This window comes from Anabas testudineus, chromosome 17 (genome assembly GCF_900324465.2).
Source record: "Anabas testudineus chromosome 17, fAnaTes1.2, whole genome shotgun sequence".
In the NCBI taxonomy this organism is placed as follows: Eukaryota; Metazoa; Chordata; class Actinopteri; order Anabantiformes; family Anabantidae; genus Anabas; species Anabas testudineus.
Window position 1 is genome coordinate 12699282 of NC_046626.1, and position 26462 is coordinate 12725743.

A 26462-nucleotide genomic window follows, 5' to 3' on the forward strand; every position below is an offset into this window, starting at 1 on the left:
TGTGTCATATATTCTCTAAGGCACAGGCTAATTTATTCAAGATGTGGATTACATTTGACACTGAACTGTGATAGTGTGTTGTTTGCAGCAGTTCAATAATTTCATATCCTATTGCAGGAGGTGAAGCAGCTAATCCATCTGCAGGAACGTTTGCGTGATGGCATCCAACAATTGATTTTACTGAATCTCATGCAAGTGAAGACAATAAAGCAGATGTAGAAGGAATACTTCTACAATTTTGAGACTAATCACTGATATGTTTAATCACAACACCTGTGCTATAGCCATTAATATCATTTATGCCTCATGTAAGTAAAAGCACATTAGTCACATTTCATCCTCTGGTATAGTGCTGCAGTGTTCTTACCTGATCACAGTGGGCGTGATCTCAGCACAGAAGAAGATGCTCAGGTTGCTGACTGCATGGGAGGAGAACATACCAATGATGGAGAAGGCGATGGAGAAGTTCTTATTCAGCGTACCTGAACTATCTGCCGACAAAGCAGAAGACACACAGGCATGGTAATTTGCACTCAGTACCCTCAGGAGTCAGTAAAAGGACAATGGTTCTTCACATGAAACAAAAAAAAAAAAAAAAGAAAGAAAGCTAACCCTTTGAACAGACAGTTTCCAACAAGCACAGCATATATTAAATATCAAGAAAAATGATAACTGATGATTTCATTAAACATTGTGTTTGCATGTATGTTAATGTTGGTCTTTTTGTTTATTTATTTTTCAAGTGGTGTGTGTTAAGAACACAGAGAATGCATATGTTGATAAGTTTCGCCCATACAAAGGAACAACTTAGACCAAAGATCAGTCATTATTTTATGAATAAGACACGCTGAAGATGGCAGAGAGGGGATCAGAGGAGACTCCTTTGTAATCAGCTCCCCCCTCCCACTGAGGGATTAGTGTGGCAAGAAAAAAAAAAAATAAAAAGATATTGATGAACAGAGGGAACAGTGAAGAAAGATATGTGATGAGATTTACAGCTCTCTAACAAAGAGGTTCATCTTTATCAACAGAAATGAGGATAAATAAGTAAAAAGCAAGTCATAATTACATCTACTACTTCATTAGTTGTCCCTGCAGGGCTTGGATACACCTAATGAAATACTGCAGGACAGCTGCATGCAGCACATTTTCTAAAACCTCATCAAGACAGAGCAGCAACCTAAGTGATGACGAGTCATTGTGCGAGACAATTCAATGCACTCTCTGGAAGCGTTTGGACCCGACAGGCATCACAGTGGAAAACTAAGCAGACGTATTCAATGATTGATCAGTGCATCTCCCAAACTCAAACATGATCACCAAATGCAGGACGTCACAGGAACAAAGAGATGATCCTACCTATATTCAGGTGGCCACTGTACTTCCCCAGCACTAATAGAGAAACACAAAAACATCAGACATGTATTTAGTTGAATCCAGGGTGAAACTTTAAAAACAAACATCAATTAAAAAAAAAAAAAAAAAAAAAAAAAAGCTCATAAACACAGTGTTACAACACAAAGTTCACAAACCTCAAAGGGGAACGTGAAACATGAGCATAACCTTGATGTGTTGACTCAGGTTAAACATTAATTCTCACTCATTTGTAACTGAATAAACTGACCTGGGTAAAAGTAGCGGTTTGTAATTATGCTCAACAACTCCATTAGCAACAACTAAATAAGGTAACGAAGCTCTGACATGCGACAAGCACGTGCGTCGAGGGGCAATATTGTGAGACGAGCAAGAAAATGTTTACAGTAAACATCATAGAATGGTTTTCAATTGTTTTATGAAATGTAACAAACTTTGTTTACAATAAGAAAATAATTCAGCATAGCGTATAGAGCTAGAGCTGGAAGCTGCAGGCTGCAGCTCGAGCCCTCAGGACACGACGTGTGTGCACTTGCTCCATGAGGCCAAAAAGGCATAAATGTGCAAAACGCCCAGGTCAAATTTTCAAGTTTAACGTCAGATTAATTCAAAACCATGGACATGAGTTGGATCTTATGGCTGAATGGAATCCTGAGAATAGATGAAAACTATAAAGACTCCAATAAACAATGTGCATGTCAGTATATTTGTAGATTTTAGGTGGAAATGACCGGCAGCGTCAGTGCAAGTATCATACAGCAGCTGCTACAGCACAAAAGTCTGCACTTTTATTTTGCGGAATGGGTGGGGGTGCCTTGAGAAGGAGTGTAACAGTCCGACTGCCTGGAGGAGGAAGCCTTTGTAGAAATCTGGCACTTCTGGTTTGTATGCAACACAACCGTTTGCCAGAATGCAGTAGGGTGAACAGCCTGAGACGGGACTGTGCACAATCTCTCAACAATACCGGTGGCTTAGCTCATCTTCGTGTTGCATCAAAAGATCATTTGTTTGGCACCAATCTGGACAAATAAAGTTGTTTTTTGTTTGTTTGTTTTGTTTGGTGCCATGTTGTAATCCAGTATCTCAGTACATCCATGAAGCAACTAACCTGGCTCCGTCCAAAGTTTAAAAAGCCAGCCTGTATTGATTAACATGTTTTATCGTGTTTGTTTAATCCTCAGAAGCAAGTTGTAAGAGTTTCATTGATTTTCTCAACTCTAAACAAATATGTGTAAACTCTGAGATGTAACCAAGCGCTATTAGAGAATTGAAAATCGAGAAGAAGACGTTCTTCAGCTACTAATCTTTAAGGACAACACGATATCACAGTGGTATCACCGTTCAGGAATGAATACTACATATGGTTCTCATTAGTTACTCACAGTTGAGCAGGCCCAGCTGCAGTAGTGACGCCAGAGCAGTGATGATCATGAACATGAGGAGGCCACCCCGCCGGCCCATCAGGCCCACGGCCGGACACAGGGCCATGCAGGATGCCACTGCAATGCCCGCCATGGTGTAATAGTCTGCATAGAAATTATGGAACATGGTGGTTTCCTCGGCTTCAGGGTCCATCATGCTGCGGGCAAAGCAGTGGTGGATCCCGTAGCCTGTTAGCCTGAGTAAAGAGCATAGAGAGGTAAACATAATGAGGTTAATTCAAATTAATGTCAGAGTATAAAGTCTAAATGTGTTGGGTGAAGTAGAGAGTAGAACTGAAATGATAAAGGAATAAAGTCACATACATAAAGAGAGGAGATAAACAATGACACAAGAGGTCAGGCAGCGAGGGACGAGAAACAATTCCGTTTTCTCATGTTTGCTCTCATCTCTCAAAAACACAGCGCGCATGTAAACAGAGGCTTATTGCACACAAAGCACACACCCCACAAGCATATAGGAAAAAAAAAAAAAAAAAAAACAACAAGCAAACACGCACACCCTCTCTCCTGGTTGTCTGATGTTTCATAAGGACACAGCTCATGTAAAATTTATGCCGACTCAGAGAGTCAGGGACACATGCGCTGGAGCAGAGCAAAAAGCTGGTCTGCGGAGCCGGAGAGGAGGTCTCAGATACAGAGAGGAGACGAGATCCCGCTGGAGATGAAAAAGGAGAGCAGCACAGATACCGAAGGACAAAAGCGTTTAGGGCCACTGATCAATGCTGCATCAAGCTGCCAGGTTAATACTGGAAACTTGACTGCACAAAATGGTGCCTCTGACTGACGCTGCCTCGCCCTGAGCACACATATACAAGCGTGCACATGCATTTCCCTTGTCTCACTCTCATGTTTTCATACGCTCCCACACCTATTTAGCACCTTTGCATGATAATGTCCGAACATTTCTCACAGTGCTGGTGCTCGAGACAAATACTTACGAGTTGACACAAAGCACAACGATATTCTTCCACAGGTTTCTCGTCCCGACCATTTTGACAATGCACGTCTTTTTGGGTTTCTTTTGGAGAGCTCTCTGCAATTCTGGAAACGAGCAAACACATTAGAAACTGAACCGTGTGCTGCATATTTGTGATAAATAAAATACAGGTATAAATCCACTGACACAGATGTAAATTCATTAGAAATATAAAAAAGTATCATATAATTCTATATATTGTGACCTATTAAATACTCCACTTCCTGTTTCCTCATCTGCCAACACATTTACCAATTCTAGTTTATCTGCAATGAGCTGATATCAGCTGATATCAACCTCCTCCTACAGCATTAATCGAGCTGTAGTTGCAGTCAAACTCCGTTTTGAGGTCAGAGGAAGGCTTCATAGCAGTCTGGCTTCTCAAAAACGTCAAATCTGGTTTATTGTAACCACAGAATAAAAATAAATGTGGAATAATGAGCACATTTCATCCCACGCGACTCATTTCCCCTCAGCTTTTGTGAGACAGGTATGAAAAAAAAAAAATCAGAGAAAAACAGGAACGGTAACTGGATAGGCAACACCCCTCAGCTGCTGGGGATATGTGACAGAGCACACTGCGGATGTTTTGGTATCCGACTATACGTTGCCAGAGAAACACACACAGCTCTGCTTTGTACGTTCAGGTTAACTCAAACAGCATTCCACAAAACAGCCTCAAGGTTATCTCTGTCTGTCTTACTCAAGCTTTCCAGTGAACTCCTCACTAACAAACCCCTGAGTAAGATTATTCCTACCACTCACGTTCCAAAAATGACCTAATCAGCAGTCATGGGTGCATTTGTCATGTCTCACCGGTTCAAAAGATTTCTCAACTTTGCTTCTAAAGCAGCAGTAAGTGCATTGATTTCCAACACTACAGTGTCAAGCACTTGAAAGACGCAAATATTACTGGAAGAGTTGGGGACACCCAGCTACTATAAAAACAAGAGAGCATAAATTGATGTCTATGGTAATGTACATTTCTCAAATGCTGCATCAGCACACCGTCTCTCAGACCTAAAAAAAGCCCAGACAGTTTTAGACTGAGTAGTTCCTCCATTGGGGCTTTTCCCTGGAGTGGGACTGTTTCTTTTGGTTTTGTTTTGTTTTGTTTTGTTTTGGATAATTACAGTAAGGAAGTGACAGACAGAACAGAAGCGACGCAGTTCACTCCGCTCTTTGTTTCTCTGGCAGCTCTCCCGAGCGCAGACGCTAACAGTTAACCTGGGGTCAAAGTGCCTGACCTGTGTCCATCTGTCATCTGCGCGCCATCATGTCAGCTCATGCCCAACCATCCAGGCTATAATGAAATTAATGATGATTTTCGAGAAACCGTAACGTACTGCTCAACACCCACTGCTCCTTCTAGAGTCTCGCGTTACTGTGGTAACAAGATAGCAAATAGATATAACCTTGGCAATCTGGTTTATTTAGGAAAGCTGGGGAGACGTCTACACGCCATGTATTTCAAAATAAGAATAAAATGAGGGCAGCAAGTATATAGGGCACAAGAACAACTGTAAAATAAAGATGTTAATAACATATAATACATACAGCAAAATATCAAACTGTAAAATGTACATTTATTTTCTTTCCAATTGCCCTCAGTATATTGAGTACCTGTGAGGATTTGTTCCGTGTCTGTGTTCCTTGTCTGGTTTTTCTTTACTATATGTCCGATGATCCACTTGGAGCGGCAGTACTGCTGAGTGGCCAACAGCCAACGCAGTGACTCGGGGAAGATCCTGTCAAAAAGACGGGGGATGCCCTTATTAATAAGACATGTAAAATGATTAAAAATAAAAACAGTCCTCCTTTTAAAAGGCCGAATGAAATCTCTGTTGTTTTTCTTAACCAGTATGCACTTCCAGTCACATCATTTACAGGTAGAACTATTTCTATTTAGCTCCCACCTGGACTCTTTAAAGATGTAAAATTTGTTGCACTATCTGGCGTTTGTGTTATGTTCAATTAAGTGTGTGCAACTTCTCTGAGCAGCTCCTCCGCACAGGAACTTGTTGATTTCATAGTCGGCACAAACAACATTCTACAGTTTCTGTGGAACAAGCAAATGTGCAGGATTCATCACTGGTGTGGTTTGTAATTGTTTCCACAAATCAGCAAAACACCAGCAGTATTTCTCGTCATTTGCAAAATCAGCCATTTTTAAGTCATGAGTCCAATCTGTGCCCCCCCCCCAAAGTGTATTCCAATATTGATGTTTGATCAGATTAGTACTTTCTGAATGGAACCTGCCTTTGTTCTTCAGGTACACTGTGGAAGAAAGCCAAGGTCTTTCATAATCTGTGATAACTTCTATATTTGTGTAGACTTTGGTAGAGTGGAAGAGAATACATGAGTATCTATTGCCTGAGCATTACCAAAAAGAGTCAACAGTCACAGAAAGGTCACTGCAAATGAGTTGACAAAAAGCCATTACATTTAATTCTGCTGGGATTCACTGCTTGGAAAGTGCCCTTGGAGGCAAGACTTGCTTTAGTGAAACCATGTAAATCTTCCAAGCATCCATCTTTTATTTGAATACTGTGGATTTTCATTTCAACTAGTGCCACATACTTCACTGGTAGAAGAGTCCTGTATAGAATTTGGCCTTTTGGCAAAGTGCACTCAGGTCTTACCAGATGTAGGACAGCATCAGCAGCAGGGGGCAGATGATGACAGCTTGGAGCACCTGCCAATCACGACTGAGGTATGCCACCCCGGGCATCAGCAGCTGGCCACCCAACATCACAAAACTGGCCACCATGGTCATGGAAAAGCGCCAGCCCGGCAGGCACAGCTCAATCCCTGGCAGCGGAAACAAAAAGGAGTGGCAACACAAGAGGGCATGTTTGTTAGAAGGTTTTCTGCAAAGGGCAAAAACACAGAATCAGAATTTATGACTTTGCATGTATATTTATTAATGTGACACTGGGAGCATTCATGTAAACAGAAGAACTGGGTGTGGAGAATGATCCGCTTTGTTCTCGTGCAGACAGAAACAAGTGGTTGATGATTCAACGATCAAACCAGAAGACCACCTCTGACTAAGTGAGGCAGGGTCCTGACAGTCGATTTATAGCGATCTGATACAAGGCATCTCGTGACAGTTCTCAGGACATCATATGACTACCACTGCGTTAATACTGTGACATAAAGACCTGTTATGAGTTTACACATGGTTAACTAAGCCAGCATCAGAGAGCAGAAAAACAGACGCACAGAAAATATGTGTGTCAGATAGTGCTGAGATCTACATGTAATTAAGCAAGATAATCGAGAGAAAATCAATGTGTAGAAACTTTTATTTTAATTTCTAACTCATATAATAAAGTTCAACATAAATTGTAAGTTATCTTTGCTTTTACAAATTGGGTTCTACCTTTTCTTCTTTGACTAATTACTGACATGTTATGGATTAATTCAGGCAGGGGACGTAGACAAATGCAGGTTGCTTTTAGAGCTACAACACTCGAAATAAAAAGTGATAAATCAGGGCATACAGTTGTTGTTCAGAGAAAGCAGATAAGCCCAAGACAGCAGGCCGCTGTGAGAGTGAACTAACTAGAAAGAGGTTCCTTGTACTCATTTCTCCTCTATCAGAATGGCACTGATTCATTCACCCAGTCATTAGCATGCACTCCACACTGGCAGCCAGCGACCACAGACAGTCCAGCCCTGTAGTTACTGCAGTGTAGAAGACGGCTTCAAACCGTCGAAAGCGAACACTACTGTAATTCAGCTATTGTCATATGGTCCAAGTCTTTTTGTGTCACTTCATTCATTCTTTTTTTTTTTAAAACGCCACATCTTTTCTGCTTCCCAGGAATGTGAACACTCTCTGGATGGGCCTTTCAAGGTGACAGAGCCGGCATAATAGTGGGTGTCAGTGGCCCCGCTTTATTCCATTGGAAAAGACCGGAATTTCAATTAGGACTTGCCCCCTTCTGAGGACATGAATAATGCTCTCTGTTCACAGACACTATCACAGCTGGCATGACAAAGCCAATGAGTGGAGAGCAGGGTGATGGGTGCAAGACCTGCTGAGTTTGAACCAACTAACCTCAAGACTCCTCGTCTCGGTGCTGCTGGGTGAAAAGTGACGGTTCACCGGTTATGAACTGCATGGGATTTGAATTCCTCAGTTATGTGTAAGCGTCATGTGCACTGAACAGGCCCCCGCATTGTGACCGCAAAAGTTCATCCTATAGCAAGCTATAGAAGTATGCTCAAACACACACACACACACACACACACACACACTAAGGCACAGATAAAGTTTAACAGTGTAAACTCTTACATTCACAGTAGTCCATTTTATTTGTATAGCGCCAAATCACAAGAGAAGTCACATGAAGGCACTTTGCAGTGTAATATTTAAGATATTATAAAAGATAATGGTATACAGAATTATACAGAAAACCCAACAAGGTGACAGTGGGAAGGAAAAACTCCCTTAACGGGAGAAACCTCCAGCAGAACCAGGCTCAGGGTGGGCGGCCATCTGCCTATTCAGGATACGTGACAGAAAATAACCATCCATCCACAAAGGTATTCATCCATCCTTCTAACCACTTTTCCTGTTAAAAGTCACAGGGGGGCTGGAGCCAGTCACAGCTGTCACTAGGTGAGAGGCATTGTACACCCCGGACTCGTCTAACCTAATAATTCCTTATCGCTGTGTGATTTTGACATCATTTAATATCAGGTTACTGTTAATCTGTGTCTCTGAGGCTTCAACATTGCAGATATTCTCTGTCAATTTTGTGCAGTGGAGCAGGTGTTCTTAATATCTTTTAGTCTTTTACTTTACCTGTTCACATTAGTAAGACAATATTCATTCAGATTTTTTATTTTCCCTAAATTATACAATTTTCAGGGCACTCTTTAGTCCCACAGAGGGGATGTGAGTGTGGATATTTTGTAGCAGGAAGGTCTGGACAGGATTTAGACACTCGTTAATCTGTAGAGGTTTGTTCACTTGATAAATATCACTGAAACAGATGCACAACAGCTGACTGTGCACTGTCCCACTGCTGCTGACATGACTTTTAATGGAGCACAGTGGCTAGATTTTGAGGTATCATGCTGGGAGTAAACATGGATTTATATATAGTGCACATAGAACATATAGTGCATTTGAATCCTGATTAGAATTTTCCTTGCATGGATGATTATTATAGCCATGTATATATAATGTATACATGGAAAATATAAGCTGGTTAATCATGCATCATTCTTACATAGCTTTCTGAGTTAATGAACCATGGGGCTGGTAAACTGAAAAACAGCAGGATATGCAGTCAGTCTGTTTCCTCAGTCTCCTCTCGGGTGTTTGGTGTAGTTCTTACAGTTTTTAAACACTAGATGTGAGTAAGTAAAAAGTTAACCTTGGACTAAAACTACCACCAAAGACCTTCATGGTGTGTGTGGATATGGGCCATTTGACCACTAAATCAAGGACAATGTAAATTTCACCCATAACCACTTGGGTGTTTATGCTGCGAGAGCGGCTTCTATTCACATAAGCATCCTTGTTCGTGCTATGGGCAATTATTTTAACGCGTGCGCCATCAATGACACAAATCTGTTTCGTCCTGTTAATGAAGATTAATGACAAAAAAAATTTTATTTTAATCTTTTAATGAGCTCTGTATCATTAAATGTGTGCAGCAATCTATGAACCTGTCTCTCACTGAACACCACCTCCTAGCTACTCCCACCCTGACCACCAGCAGCTGCTCCCAGCTTTCCTAAGTTGGGGTGGTGAGAGAAGGGATTTTGTTTATGTTAGAAAGGATAAAATGCTCTTTCTTCAAGCCCTTAAAGTAAGACAAAAAATTATTTACACCTAGATGCTTGACAAATATTGCCCCTGAGCTCCTTACTCCTGTTGACCTTAATCCTCCACAACCCACTAGATCAGCAATCCCATAATGCCCTACTCAAACCTGTGTCATAGTGACATAAGTAATATCTGATAGCACATAAACGAAACTCACCAATCAGCGTTGACAAAACAAATGGGATGAAGTCATATAAAAACACATAAGTGATTAAAATGAACCACATTTAAGTAGATTTACTCTGCACAGTATAGGGCATGGAAATGATGCATCATCCGTGACCATGCTAAAGATAATAATGATGAGGATAATCCTCAAAGAAGCTTTGTTTGGTTGCTGAGTTTGAACAAACATGTCCGCTATACACCACAGGAGCTCACTTGCCTTCAGTACAAAGCTCAGTCAAGAAGGCCCATTGTTTCCCAACTGAATGTGTTTGGTTGACCACTAAAGGCACTCACTGCAGCCACTTTCTGTACCCACAGGGTAATGTCATGACCCTTTACTGGTCACATGAGGTCCATATGGCTCCTTGCCACTACTCCACTGCCTAATCCTGGCCACCCAATCTGTTAAGTACAACCTAATGATAAAGAGACTGTGGGATTTCTCTCTACTGGAAGTCGCCAGATATTTGTTTGCTCATTTGTATTGTATAACTATGATTTATTTTTAGTACCACTTGAAATGGCTACACCTACTGACCTTCTCAAAGGTGTTACAAGTAAAAGCAGCTTACTGCAGTTGCCATCCATAAGCTGTGTTTCCTCTTCTTTCCTTTGTAAAAGGAATTTTAAAAAAACAAACCTTACAGTTTTGTGCATTCATTGAATGTTTGTGTTTTGAGTCGATATATACATTTGCACCTAAAGATAGTAAATCTCTTGCTTGCACATAGAATGTGAAATGGTCCGATTCACTCTCATTTTATCAATACATTGTTAAGTGCCCCACTTCTAAAGCTGTGGTTACAGATAGAAATGCTGAGTAATCCAATGAGGGACAGCTCAGTTTCACTTTGTCAGCAAACCACACTTCCCTGATTAGGACCCAGTGAATATTGGCTTGACTTTGCACGGAGTTACAGTAGATCAAAGCCATTTTTTTGTGTGAAGGCAAATTCAGCACCGCATATGTGAGGGAATCAAACTGTTTGGGGATGAGTGTACAGCTCAGTTTAAGGATGTGTTGAGATACAAAAATGGCAGTCACTTAGACACAAATTCTGTTGGTACAGGAATTAAAAAAACAAGTTAGCTTTGGATTCGAGGCCACAGTGTATGTGTGTTAGTGTTTTCCCACAGCTCTAGCCCATATGCTTCTGCTTGGCCCATGTTACACTGGGATGATCTCTAAAAAAAAAGGTTAAAGATAAAAATAACCTCCATGGATTCAAAAGTAACAATGGGTAAGTAAAAACTGACCTTGTTTGCAACAGTTTTACAGTCTCTTATCATCATAACATATGCGGAAAATGCACTTTGAGCTGCAGAGGGATGTTTTCTTGCAATACCACGATTGGCCACATAGACAAACTGGCCGAACATTGCGCAAAAACCTGCACACCCCAATTATTAGTCATCATAATCTGCAGCATTGCTTGGTGCTATAGACTGGGCCACAGCGCCTGCTACAGTGCCGGAGTGTAACACAAACAACAGCAGGTTTGCATTGCTGCAGATGCTGCACGTTAACCTGTAGTGAAGCTTGCATGTGGCCCAGTGGAGAAAGTATGCATGTCCATGGGTTCAATCCACAGCTAATTCATTACATTGATCTTAATGTTTACCCTTCACCTTTTAGTGGAACATTATCATCCAATCAGATGGCAGAAAGCCAATGGCCTGATGGAGCACGAAGCTGATGAGGTGGAAGACCTTTGTCAGGTCAATTAAAGGCAGAAACAGAACAGTCTTTTGTTTTCATTGCTCATATGTTTTGCAGTGATGGTAGATCATTAAGTTTCCAGGCCCATATGGGCAAGAACAAACTGCAGCTTTTTTATAATGATTCTGGCTTTGAAAAGAATACTCTTAATGGGGATTCCTGTATTTTTCCTCTTTGTTTTGGGTAATGGTACAGAAATATCCTGAGGTACTCTCCGTTCTTTACCTGACAAGGCACTATTGACTAAGAATAGGGTCATACTCATTGATTAGTCCCTTATCTGGAGATGCAAAAATGTTGACTAGCCATGGGCACTATCCTTTGATCTAAACTGTGTGTGCGGAAATTCTTAGCAATCAAACCATAAGTAAAACACCACCACAAGAGTGTTTTCTTTGATCTTTGTGTGAGTAGCTGTATGTCAGAACCACTTCACCATACCACCCGATACAAAAGCAAGTTATCGGCTCAACTGGAAATGGGAATAGAGTGACTGATGAACAGCTGCTTCATCTGACACAAATATACAGATGAATATTTGTGTCAGATGAAATATATATAGTCCAACCAAATTCAATGACAGGTTAATCAGCCTGAACAACAAAAAAGAACTAAAAACCCAATCACTTCTTTTTAAACTAATCAAAAAACAGTGCAAAGGTTGATCATGTCGATATGGCTAGTCACTTGAGTTCACTCAGGACATGGTAGTATGGGATAGCTTGTTGTTATATCATGCACTGTCTCTGCCAAGGGTTAAAAATGAGAACATGACCATTAGGCCACTGGGTCTAAGTACAATGGAAAAAATAGCAGATGCACGGTATATATATATATATATAAAATTTATTTTATTTTTTTCCAACCTAATGTGTGGTAGAGATCTGTTGAGCAACCAAAAAATGCAAACTCTGCACAAAAGGGAACTTTAACTCTGCTCAGAGGGAAAAATAAAACTTCCGCTTGCACTTTAACCCATTTATCAGGAAACAACCAGAACAGACTGGGGGAAAGGATGACAACAGTTCAACCTGTGCACTATGGAATATGGTACACATTCTTTCACTATAAACCATGTACAGACTTGACACCATCCTCTCCCTACCTTTTTGCATATTTAATCATTCCTTTTACAAACACTCAGAATAAAGAAAATGTGGCCTCAGTAAGTTCTGTCTTATAGCAGCACAGAATCTCTGCAGGGGTGTGGGGCGGACCTGGCTGCTGTCCTCAAGAGAGGAATAGCCATATGGTGAGAAATGAAAAGCTTCTCTCTTCATCTGGCACGCAAACGATATCCATCAGTGTCATATATACAATCAGCAAGACTGGTAAGGAGAAGAGGTAGTCAAACAAAGCATGCAGCCTGTCAGACTGAACCAACAAAGAGGAATTTAACATAGACACAATGGAAACCAATTACACAGACAAATACAAACTGAGCTTCATTTTTTCCTGTGTTACCCCTTCGGTCTCATCTGTGTGCAGAGAGATTAACGTCTGCGGTAACAGGAGGACGCCTCTGAGAGAAAGCCCCTCATTACATGCAACACAGGAACAGTGTAGAGGACATGACTGGCCTGGCCTGGATAACCTGACATACCCAGCAGCAGGAAGTTATCACTGAACATCCTGTCTGAATAGGGGAGACTTACTCCACTTGCATGTGCATAAATGACCATACATAATCATTTTACCATAATCTCATGGAGGGACAGATCAAGCAAGAGGATATAAGGAAAAGTTGTCACATGATCAAAGGTTTGGTTTTTGGTGTATGTAGGGCTCCGCAGGGGTTGTAAGCTCAGGGACAGGGTATCCTGTCAAGCTTGATTGGATTTGTCCTGAAGAATCACATGAGCAGAGCGTAATGGCCAAACTAAATACCTATTATCCTTGCAACAAATGGCTGAAACCTTGAAACAATGCCCTTTAACTAAGGTAATAACTAACTAGCATTAAGGCCAGTCAAATGATAACTAAAATACTTCAAAACCATAATGGAAAAGTCCTACTGCCTGTTTTGACTTTATGGGCTTTTGAGTGTAGGTGTAACAGTGGGCATAAATGTCAATTTTATCATTCAAAATCCAATATACAACAAAGTGGAGTACTATTAAGGGTCTAAATACTGCCTGGAGCCATAGGTCCTGCCCTGTCTTTCCAGTATTATGTAGTCTTCTGTTTGCATGTATGTACTTGATGACTTCCCATACAAGTCCAGTGCATGTACAAAAGGAGTGACAGCAAACATTAGCCACACAATCAAGTGTCTGGGTGTGTCGGCAGCAACACTGTGTACTGTCACATGTAAATGACAATGCTTTTCATTTCTCTTGGGAACCTACAGTACACCAGCTAACACAGGTCCAGCTTACACTCATCGACATTAGGTTCATCTATTATATTTGTCTTATTCCTTCTTTTGCATCTTCTCTACCAGTCATCATAATTTCTTTAAAAAGTAGCTGGAATTATTAACAAAATCTAATCGAGGCCTCTTATGCGAATAATATATGCAGTGTGCATTTGAGCCAGGACTCAAAAACACAGTACTAGGTCAGCTTGGAAAACGAGATCATTTCAGCATTGGATGTGGTTTTATTATTGGCATTTTGTGGCGCAAAGTAACTGGTGAGGTTTCACAAATGAATTTTCATTAGGCACTGCTGTTTTTAACTATTAAATGAACTAGATGATTACTCAACCACAGCCATAGTCATCTAGCAGAGTGTGTTTGCTTTTGTGTGATCTGTTGCAGTCAGATTAATATAGCCGTGAAATTACACTGTATGTCTCATAGAAATCTGACATCTTAAAAAAAATAAAATAAAACTATGGAGATTTTTTGTGACAACTCCACATGCTTCATATGGACTGATGAAGCTGATCAAGTTTTAACATAATTTATAACTAGACCAGAAATAGTTAGATAGGGACTCAAACTAAAAAGAGAATAAACAATCTTTTGTTTAAATAAATGCGCAGCAACAACAACTTGTCCGGTGGCTGCATTCCCATTGTGTGCCGCAAACTCCATTCAAAATAAGTTTAGCGTTAGATCATCACACATTCAGGAGTCATAACCATGTGTAAAAGGTTACTGACCTAACAGTCATAAAGCTCTTTATGACCCAGCAGAATTACACCATCTGTCTGCTTTACTTCTGCATCTCTCGGAGGCATCCCTTGTGCACACCCATGACATGTTCAGGCACACCACCGCTAATTCAGACATGGAAAGTGAGCGAGTACCTCACTTAGATGAGTTTAGAGACAATTACGCGAGTCTCTCAAAGTAAACATCCGGCCTCTTAAAAAGACTAAACAGTTCCCATCAGGGTATTAAAGGTGCAAGATGAAAAGCATTAAGACAGTGTATGAACGTTTTCTTTTTTTTTTAAGAGAGAGAAAACTCACCTTAACACACTATTCTTAAAATTAAATACCATGTTTACTGCTGCCACTGCACTGAAACTTATTATAAAAATACAACTGATTTCAGCACATGCTTGATATAAACAGTGTAAGCAAAAAGTGAGCGCTGGCCTACTGCCCCAGTACACAATCACCCCATCTCAAGCTGATCACAAAAAGTCTCACACAAACATCCAGAGCAGCCAATCAGCATGACTCAGCTGATGTGCGTGCACGGTTTGCATGTGAGGGGGTAGATAGTGTTGGGCCCGATAGTATGGGTGGAGGGGGTTGTACTGTAAAAGCGCATTAGTGAGCAGCACCATGATGCTGAGCTATACAGGTACTGTAAACCTTGCTTGGCCTGCTTGGCTCTGTGATGCTAAAAAGGCTAGCGCAGGTTGATGGAGCACATGAGTATAAATAGCAGCACTTCTTCAGATGACTTTCTGTATCAGCTTTGCTGCTCTACATGGGAACCAACATGCCGTGGATCAGTGCTGTGGAGATCCATTAGCTTGGTTCATACATAAAGGGGATTACTATTAATATTCACAAACACTTGTGTTTCAGTAGGGATGGTGGTGTATTGGTATCACAGTGCCTCTTAGTCTAGCACTCTTCAGAGGTGAAGCATCTTACCTTCTTTGTCTCCACATTCCCTCTCAGTCTTTATATTGTATCTTTTATATTGCAAAGGTTCCCTTTCCCTTGCTTTGACTGAAACAACCACACCACCAATTTGTGTTTCTGTTATCTTCATGTGGTGGTTAGTGTCATCACGTCAGATGACCCACTTTGACCATCGTACGCCAAAAAAAATGACGTCGTACGACAGCATCAGCCTTCAAAACACACAAACTAATACACAACTGCTCGTGTACTGATGAGAAAGGGGGATTAGTGTAAACATTTCCAGTGTAAACACAGCCAAAGCTGGGATTTGGTTCTGACTTTTCTTTGTGAGCAGAGTCAAACAAAACAAGCCACAAACGTGGATCATGTGGTTTATAATGTTACATGGTTACGTGGTGCAATGTCATATGACTGAAACAGCGTCAAGACAACAGCGAAGCTTAGCTTTTGTTAAACTCTCACATAGCATGCTGCCATTACTCTTAAAGAAATACCTTAAACATACTGTTTTGAAGTGAAATGACTGAATCTCTCCAGTAATGTGTTAATGAACACTGTGTTCCTGCTCCTGTATCTGCACTACATTTGTCAACAGCGGCTGCAGGATAAATATGTGACAGAGGCCACACACATGATCAGAAGAAAATGTGGAAGCAACACAAAACCTACACAAGTATGAAAAGCCGAAACAAATGTCTGCCCGGCTAAGTCGTGCTGAAATAGAATTTTCTATATACGTAGTACTGCAGCAGGCGGTTTGGAGACAGAACCGTCACAAGGACAGCGCCGATTAGTAAAAATGATAAAACCACTTAGACAGGAAAATTGCTTTGATTATTACTTCATGGGTTGCTGAAATGGAAAATCCTGTAATAACAACATAGTTGAAATATAATGGACTGATCTGATGTCAGGTCAGTGCCTTACTGTTTACTAAATGAGGCGCTTGCAGTCTGAATTATAATTACCATCAGGACTGAAGCAAATGGATCATCAGACTCAACAATCCTGATCCTGGGGTGTAAGGCACGTCTGACGTTGCAGAGCTTTTACACGATGGAGTGAACACGCTTACTACACGTAAAATGGCTTTTTACCGTTAAAGAAACTCAAACTTTAAACCTCCAGTTTGAGATTTTCTAGGTAATTTGGAGCCTTCTAATCACTGGTTTAACCACACAGGTACTTCAGTATAACTGTATGTGTAAGGTGTTGCTTTAAAACAGATTGTCTGTGACCACTTCACTTACTCTACAATCACTGTATCGCTGCAGTGTAGACTGCAAACTGTGTGGTAGGAATGGCAGGTTAGAATAAGGACAATGTAGGACAAACTCCAAGGGTGAAAAGCAAAAATCTTTACTTGGAGTCTAGACTCATACCACATAAAGTTTATTTGGAATGCAGCCCTGTTATATATCCCATATTAATATTTACAATTACATTTAGGCAGACTTTTATCTAAGGTGATTTACAAGTGAACACACACACACACACACACACACACACACACACACACACACACACAACTAGGAACAACTTGGGGCTCAGTGTCTTGCTCAAGGACAGCTCGACCTGTAGACAGGAGGTGATTAGTGGGCGACTCCCTCTACCTACTGAGCCACATCTGACATATGCCTAATTCCACCTTTAGCGTGTGCTAAGGATAGAATAAAAACAGACACAGACATAGAAAAGGTAAACGCTATTTGAAGCCATTTAGTTTACAAGCTAAATACTTGTGCATACAATAGAAAGGTACAGTAGAAACATAGTGAAATATGGAATATTGTGCACGTCTCCATGCCCAATCGACAGGGTTGAGAACCACAGATTTATTGAACCATAAACTATGGGCTAATGTGAAAACAATGGAGGCTTATGTCAAGTTAATTCAAATTTGATGAGACACCATACTGTACAGTATAGTATTTCATGCCTTTGTGTCCCCGTGTCCCATGCTTTTTCTGTTGTCCTGGGAGCAGACTAAACTGTCCTTCTATTTTAGGAGCACGGTGAGGCTTTTCACAGAATACTGTACAGTGTGTAGTAATTTAGAATGACACAAACAGTGAAGGTCCCTTCCTTCGTCTCCACACCCATGCACCCTCCTTCCTTTCCTTCCTCTCGTCCTACCTTCCCTCCACTTTCGCAGCATCCCTCTGTGCTGGTCGATTACTGCAGCCAAAGAGGCTTTTAAGAATCATTCACTGAGACCAGAACGTGCATCAACTGCATGGTCAATTATCAGGATGCTATCAGAAAGTCTCCCCTGGTCCCCCACCATTTGGAACTACCACATCATCCAGTAGAACTAATTATTTAAACCTTTTGTGTGCAGAGAGTGTCACATCAACAGGCAGGATTCATGTCCATGAACATTACAGTCAATACTCTTCCTGCAGTTATGAGTGAAACTATAGTGAAGACATGTTATTAGATTATTGATTAGTAGCAGCAGGGATTAAAAATGTCAGGATTAGTGTGCTGGTACACCTAATTAAAAATTAGTCAGTTCACTTCAAGGATAAGGAGACTAGCAGCTTTTCAGTAATGACAATTTATCCCAACAATAAAGTCCAGTTTAAAAAAACATGTTAGGAGGTCACAGCAGCACAATTAATCTCCTTTAGCAGAATGCTATCCTCACCTAGACACAAGAATTAAGGTGGAAGAGCTTTCTGGTTAGGTGCGTCACGCTGTTAGTAAGTACAGTAACAGTGGGAGGACACTAAGAATCAGAATCTCTGGTCTTTTTAATACCATTATTACAAAACAATTATCACAGTATAATTTAAATATGTATTTAATTTAGATACTTAATATAATACATTGTCCTAAGAAAGAAAACTGCACTTTACAACCTAGAAACTGAATTTACTACATCAAAGCTGCTCTTACTTCCTAGTCATGGAGCTAAGTCCCAATAGAGTTGTGTCATATCATACTCTCCACGATAACACGGTCACACTATCAAAGATATAGTCATGTGACAATGTATGACACATATAAACACCCTAGCGCACACAAGAACACAAGCGGTGATGATTTAGGGCCTACAAGGGAGCTACTTTAATATTATAGACGTACAAGTACAAGTACATTTCTCCCAATGAGTGCATGTAAATAACAAACGGGTGCACATGGCTGAATGAAAGAGAGATCAAAACAGAGCAATGCCGTCTCCTTTGTAAATCAAAGTCCATCTAAAGTCAACTGAAAATGAAACATAAAAGTGCCTCGTAAAATTCAAAGTCACTCTCCACCAAGGATTTCTTTTACTTAGACAGAACCACATAATGTTTTTTCCATATCTTTATAATTATCATTACCACGAATTTCCTTCCGTTATCATGATATCATTTTAAGACTGTATCACCCAAGTCCCAAACAAACCAGTTTGACCTACAAATAGCTAGACCAATACCACAAATGTACTATGGAGTAGGCCTCCTTTGTCTACGGTTTGTTTCTAAATGAGAAACATTAAGAAGTACAGTAAGGACAGTGTTTTTAACCAAGCCACAGTTGTTTAACTAGTTAGCGAGCTGGCTGCAAGTACAATCTGCTAATAAAAGGTGTCATTGCAGTCCCCCAAAATCTATAGTTACAAGCAAGCAATGAGAAGCCTATTTTTGTGTGATTTGAAGGACCCAATGTTGCAAAACTACACATTTCACTATTATTGTGAACTATGAAAATGAAATGAAAGGGCACAGGATTTTCATTTTAGAGATAGAGACTTACTGAGGACGTAGAGAGAGAGGGTGATCCCTGCCAGGCAAAAGCCTTCAAAGAAACGCAGGGTGCTGAACATGGGGACATTGACAGAGAAGGCCACAGTCAGACCAAACACCAACATGAAGAGCACCGATATGATCAGCACTGGGTGGCGGCCAAACCTAGAGAGAAAAGTAAAAATAAAATAATATATTAAATATAGAAGATTTTAACATTTAAGGGGGTATTTAATTGTACATATCTCTCAATAAAAGATGCTGTGAAACACCTGTGTCCAACAACTTACCAGTCAGCAAGGATTCCAAACACCAAATATCCAAAGATGGATCCCACCAACAGAGAGAACTTTGCAATATGGACTTTCCAAGCTGAGTCACACACCAGACTCCACTGTCAAGAGAAATGAACTCGTGCATTAGTTCCAAGAAATGTATGCAGGGTTAAACAACACACAGCGATAAACAAATGTGAATTTATGAGGAACAGAATATTTAACTCTTTATCACTTTTTCCCAGATCTGTTTGATTTCTAAGGCCTTTCACCACTCGAAAACACAGAAAGCTGAAATGTGATATGGGTGCATTGTTTAAAAAAAAACAAACAAAAAAACAACAAGTCCATTTAATGAGCTTAAACAGCAAATATTCTGTTATTTCATTGTCTATATTTCTCTGCAGTGTTTCTTTTCTCATTGAAGCTCTTCACTCCAGGGGGATTCTAGAGTGTTAGGGTGTTTTTGCATGAATGAAACACGCCCTAATTTTTCCCCCTGGCTGTAGTGGCAAGCTGTGATGAACACATCCTGTTCACAACACAAGCAAAGATTACCTAAGAAAATCTTACCCAAACCCACAAACCTCAATAACCACTGACATTATTACCTAATGATCCTAGTAACTGCCTCTAAGAGGAACAGAAGAGGAATTTCGAATAGGCGACATATGTTTCTCGGCTGTGTCTGCTGAAGAGCTGGCAGGAAGGAGAATACAAGGGTGTGGCAATAGCAGGTACATAGTGTATGAGAAGCTCATCACACTGACATCAGTTTTCCCTCATTCTTACACCAATCCCTACTATTATAAACAATATGGTCAAAAGACATTGCCAAATCAAGATAATGTTGCATTTATTTTTCTATCTCAAATTGAAATAACGTGCAGTTTGGTCCTTCACTTTTCTAACGCCCTGTAACCCATAGTGACCCGTTCCAATTGGAACGCTCCAGGATTACCCAGAGTCACCCAGCCATCACATGATTCCAGCATGCCACTCATTCATAGTTTCAGTATCGATGTCAGCAGAGAAAAAAAAAAAAAAAAAGAAAGAGGGAGGCAAACAAGTTCCTGTTGCACAATCACTGCAAACTGGTATATACAGTCAAAAATCTGAGTGAAAGGGACTAGCACTGGATGACATATTGGTGACTGTGCACAACAGACATCTGTGTGTGACTACATAAAGATGACCAGTGTTGTGAAGTAACAATGTTTCAGTTCCCAAGTCATGTGCCAGAGACAAAGCGACCATGTGTCACAAGTGTTAAATGCTGCTGACATGTGTAGGCAAATGGGCAAAGTATCATTAACGTGTGCCATTTAAACGCACTGCCATTTTGCATGTATTATTAACCTGTTCTTCTCCAGGCTACCACTCCGACCAAGCTCATACGCAATAATTAATGCACATCACGCTGCTGTTTGCATAAGTGGAGAAAATATGGACAGACTTTTAGCTGTAGCAGAGCAAAGGAATCCCAGTTTGTCGTAGTTTGTCAGCTACACCCATATCATTTCTGCCAGTTACTATCTTCTTGCTCATTTGGGAGTAATGAATAAAAATAAGTGTGCAGAGTTGGGTTAGATGTGTATATATCTATTAGTTGACAGAAAATGTCATACAATGAAGAGCCAAGAGCAAATCCCTAGAGAGTCTGTCGACCTCTCTCAAATGACCGGGCACCAACTATCAGTCTCCCCCAGAGAGTCTCATTAGCTCAGCTGAAGACGCTCTCAACTACAGCTGCACATTTCTGCACTTGATGAACTACAGAGTTGTGGGTGGGTGGGTGGGTGGGGGGGGGATTCAAAGCAGGGGGAGCAGTGAAAGAGGAAGAGAGGGACGTGCAGGCAAGTCCAGGAGGAGGGAGGAATAAAGATTTCACACTGAAGAAATGGAACATAAAATAAAAAGACATGGAGAGAATTTGAAAAGATAAAGAAAATTGCACATTATAATAGGCAAAAGATACAGAAATAGAGATGTTTAAAAGCAGACGGCAGGAAACATGGAGAGAGTGCTGCATAGTTACTGCCTAGCAACAGACCACCACTGTGGTTCCCAGTGCAAGTTTTAGCATCACTGCCTCACTGAAGGGTAGCATAGATGAGGGCAAGAGCAAAATGACAAATGTATATACTAATATATATATATTTTTTACTTTAACATTGCAGATATGTGATAGAAAATAAGCAAAGAGGAAAACATGAGATCTAGCCTGAGGAATTATTGCCTAAGAGCATGTTTATATTATCTAGGTGTGACAAATAACTGACATACAACTGTGGCATCTGAATGTATATTTTCCTGCAAGCAGCAGTGACAGATGGTGAAACAACAAACCTTTGTCTGACAATCTCTTATTCACTGTCTGCCTCCGTTGACAATGGACAAGAACCATCACTACAAATCTTTCACCAAGGAAACTTCCCATTTATTGACAACCCACCGACACTCACACAACTTGAATTTCATCACACAAACCTACAAACAAATTGGCCAAGGCGCCCCACAATGGAACCCCTCCCTGTTACAAAACAGCACTTATCAGAAACAAGCCTGCTGCAAAAACACGTAGAGCCTCAACAGAGTTTTATCTTTTGGTCCCACAAGCGTCCTTCCTCCCAGCTGAAGCTGTGAGCGGCTGTCATTGTGTGCTGACTGGGTATCTGCGCCGGGGTCATTGCCTTTTGACAGCTGAGACGTGTCCCACACTGATCTGGGGTCTGTGGAAGGACCCAACCAGCTGGGTAAACACTATGAAGGGACACAGATCAGAGGGGCCTGTATGGGTGTTCAACTAAAATATCATCTTTCAGATCTATGGGCGTGCAACCTCCAGCACAAATAGATAGTGTTGGTGTACACTTTCAAATAATATTACCTACATTCCAAGAAAAACAATCCAAAAATAACACTGACATATCATGTATGTATATATTATGTAACACGTATCCCGATGTAGTCTGTTAAACACTCAACTATAACTGCAACTAGCAGTCTGAAGGTGTTAGCAACCATCAGAATCGGTGCCAAGTGTAAATGATTGATATTGTATACAAGAACCTAACTTTAACACTGGATGAGCGGAGAGGTTAATCTTCGCTTTGAAGAGTTTCTCAGGCCACTATTTTAGGCAGCATGTGCAGCTGCTACCCATCTGAATGGAAGCTGAGCACGGTAGGTTGCAGAGAGACTGTATCTGTCTCTGAGTAACGATACATTCTCATTTCTAAGGCTCAGTCCAATTAAGACGGACCCTGAGGAGAGCTTTGACTCGATTAGGATGGGTCTCCACATTAACCACTTTCAATCCTTCGCCGCCACCTCAACCTCCATCAAAACATTCTTTCTGTGACGCCCAGAGAAAGAGGAAAGAGACGAGACGTATTCCTGCACTACTGATTCTAAACACATTCTGGAAACCTAAGTTTTAAATTAATTTCACAGTGAAAACATTATGCTTACAAATGCATGTTCACAACATGCGATGTCAACAAGTTAATAGAGCAGTAGTTCGAGGTTAGAATGTGTTTGTCCTTTTGACACAACATTTCGGCAATGTTGGCACTCTGCTTTGGGTTTTTAGAGATCAAGTGTCACAGATAGCTGAGGCCAGTCATGTGCAGTTATGCCCATGCAATCCAAACACAAGGGAGAATTGCCAAGTCATCACTTCCTGCTTTCGTGTTAGATCCTAATGCCTGTGCTGTGGTGGAAAAAGAAGGCCTTAGAAAAGTAAGGGGCAGGTTATCAGAAGACACCGGCCAACGAGTCAATTCTGCCTCACTTTTATCGCCATTTTGAGATTTGCCTGCACGCTGTCTGACTCAATATCTCATGGCGTTGGCCTTGTCAAAACGTAGACTGCATGTGGTCAGGGAATACGAGCGCTGCCAAACCCTTGTGCCAATTTGTTCGGGCCAGTCACTGATCTACCCCACTGGTAGCGAGTATAAGCAAAGGCCACAAAATGTTAATATCTGCAGGTTCCAACACCAGCATGACTGGACAGACAGCAGCATTTTAGCACTTAAGCAAAGCACAAACATGTCTTTGCATTTTATCCATGAGAGAAAAGACGTTTGTGTTGGGAACAAGGAAATACCCACATATGACCTTATATACAGTTATTCACCTGGCCTCATTGCATGCAACCTTATCTGGATATTATCATGGACAGTTAATATAATCAAGACTGTCTAACAGCTTGTGGCTGATTTAAAATGCCACAGCAGCATTTTTTCCCTTTCTATTTAAATGAGAACATTATCAGTGATAAGCTAATGGGCTTTTGGCATCACAGTGGATGCAAGCTCAAGGTGCCACAATCCCCTGTCGTGTAGCAAAGAGAGGCTTTAAAGCCCAAGTTTCATCTACAATTCTAATTTAGATTAAAACATGCATGCCGTGTTGGTTGTGGGAGCTAAATTTCAGCACCCCTCAGGAAGTAGTATGAAATCAAGTTCCAGGTACTTGCAGGGGAAACGTGTGGGTGAAGATGTACCTGTCATCGAAAAAAAAAAAAATGACAATGAACCATCTTTTACCTAAAGGTTCAGGTTACAGAAATCTCCAGGCCGGTGAGTTCCTGTGGACGTAAAGAGCTGCGTCTCTGAGTATTTTCTTTGAAGATTTAATCACATTATCCACTTCCATATTAAAGTCGAGTTTGCTCTAAGAGTCATGTGGATTACAGTTTCATGCCTTTGCTTCCCGTACTAAAATAAAACTTGATATCTTGATTTGAACATGCAGCATCCACAACAGGAGAAGCGCTGATAGGTATAATGAGATATAAAAACCCCCTCTACTACAGCTCGCAGACTGTGATGACTGCAGGCCTGTCTCCTCAGCCCGGCCTTCGGAGAAAAGAATATAAGAATAGTGATGTGATGTGATAGGTAAGACATCACTAGTGAGGGTCACAGACACACTAAAGATGCCCATAATAAAAGAGTATCTCACTGATATTTGACTAGGTGGGTGATAGGACGGCTGCTGTTTGACTAGGGATGGGACTGAATGTGCAGCAATGACCTTTGCTCCAAATGTCCAAATGAAAGACTTGTGTAGTTATGTCCACCCCATGCATGCCTGGTGGCATCTCTCTGGTCGCACTTTTGTCTCAGATGTTGGGATGACTCGGTGTCAGCATGATGCATGCTCCCACCTAAACAATTCTACTACTTTGAGGACAATTGTGAGCCAAGTCGTGGCTCTGTGAATCTCTACACAGTCGAAATGAGTCAAGCGCCAGACGGCCCGTGGTGGAGAAACACACGCCTTGGATGTAACAATGGAGGCACAGTGTTCACAGCCACTATCCAGGAGCTGATTAAAAAAAACACCATTTGGGCAGAATTATATATTAACATGTTCTGTTGCAGCATGAATGTGATATTTTTATCCAGTGCCATAATTCCTCTCTCTCTCTACATCGATCTTAATAGGATTCATTCTCAAAAGCTGTTGAAATATGCATAAGACAATTGGATGGAAGAGATGCCCATCCTCAACATGGACAGCTTACCTTGGTAACCACATTCTGCACAAGTCCTGTGTGGAGCTCGAATGCCCACTCAGTGCAACTACAATGCGTGTTGTCATTGTAACTTCCATTGGCATAAATAGAAGATGAGTACGCACTGGTGTTTTTTTGATTGTCTACCATCAAAGAATGATTTGTAGTCTGATTTGTCAGGTTTCCCAAAGGATGGATACATGTGCTGTTCGGCTGGGCAAGGAGGAAATTATCTGAGTACTGGCTGAATCCAATAAATAACGCCGGAATCCATGTCAGCACGATCAGCTGTTTCTGGTATTTCCCAAAACCCCCGAGAGCTGGCAGAACAGAATCGTCTATGCGTGCCAGCAGCCCCGGCGACGTGGTTTCGGGGGACACGAAGCCGTTCTCCGGTTGATGATCCTCCCTGTCGAGCTGCACCACGGCCATCGCGGTCTCGCCGATAGATTCCTCCGTTGTGTAGCGAAGCCGGGCTTGCAGTGCTTCCCCCCCTCGTCGATCCCACAATGCGTCAATGCCCCCAGCTCCGGCGGTGTAAGCCGTGCGCACTCAATCACTGGAATGGAAATAAGACGCACCTCTTTATTATCAGGAAGCACTTCCCTCCTCCCTGCCACCATAAAAAAAAAAAAAAAAAAACGCGTCCGAGACTGACGGCAGGCTCAAGCTCTCAAACAAAGGCGGTTTGAGCAAAAGAAGGCACTGATGCGGGAGAGTTAGTGCGCGATGCGTCCCGTCGCCTGGTTCTGTGTATTTGTGTAGGTCAGCTGTGGCAGCGGAGCCCTAGGAAGTGCTTCCTCAGGGAGCCACAGGTAACACACCTGCCCAGAGAGGCCGTGCGTTGTTGACTCTGCCCAACATGGCTACCTGAAACTACCAGTAACCACAGTGTGTGAGGGAAATGCTCCCTCTCTGTGCTGTGGGAGACAAAAGACAGCTGCTAAAAATAACACTGTTGTTTTTAACAATTGAATTTGATCATAGTCTTTTTTTTCTTTAGATTTCATATATATATATATATATATATATATATATATATATAAAATAAGAAATAAATATGCATACATGCACTTGATAAAAACATAAGTAATGTTAGGGACTTGCTATATCCCTTATTTCCCTTCTGTAGATGCAAAAAAAGTTCTTACATTAAGTTGTATTTATGTACTTTTTACATGACTCGTTAAAATAACAGTGATCTCGAATGCGTGAGATAGTGACTTGTGCTGTAGAAAGTGCAGAAGCTGCATTAAAAGTGGTAAGTGGTCTTGACACTTTCTAATGGGTGCAGTGCCAGAATTTCTCCCTCTTCCTAACGTACATCAATTCTAATACA

At 41.2% G+C, this 26462-nt stretch overlaps 1 protein-coding gene across 1 annotated transcript in view; it reads right to left on the reverse strand.

The window, feature by feature from the left end:
- The window catches only part of LOC113171747 (solute carrier family 22 member 23-like), a 30808-nt gene extending 4833 nt beyond the window's left edge, over positions 1–25975 (reverse strand). The window contains exons 1-9 of the mRNA XM_026374361.2: positions 25133–25975; positions 19609–19712; positions 19329–19483; positions 6435–6603; positions 5416–5540; positions 3755–3857; positions 2757–2992; positions 1360–1392; positions 368–491 (exon numbers count right to left, since the gene is read on the reverse strand). Of these exons, the coding sequence (XP_026230146.1) occupies positions 368–491; positions 1360–1392; positions 2757–2992; positions 3755–3857; positions 5416–5540; positions 6435–6603; positions 19329–19483; positions 19609–19712; positions 25133–25555 (1472 nt within the window). The 5' untranslated portion in view covers positions 25556–25975. The remainder of the gene's footprint in view (positions 1–367; positions 492–1359; positions 1393–2756; positions 2993–3754; positions 3858–5415; positions 5541–6434; positions 6604–19328; positions 19484–19608; positions 19713–25132) is intronic.
- Between the last annotated feature and the right edge of the window lie 487 nt (positions 25976–26462).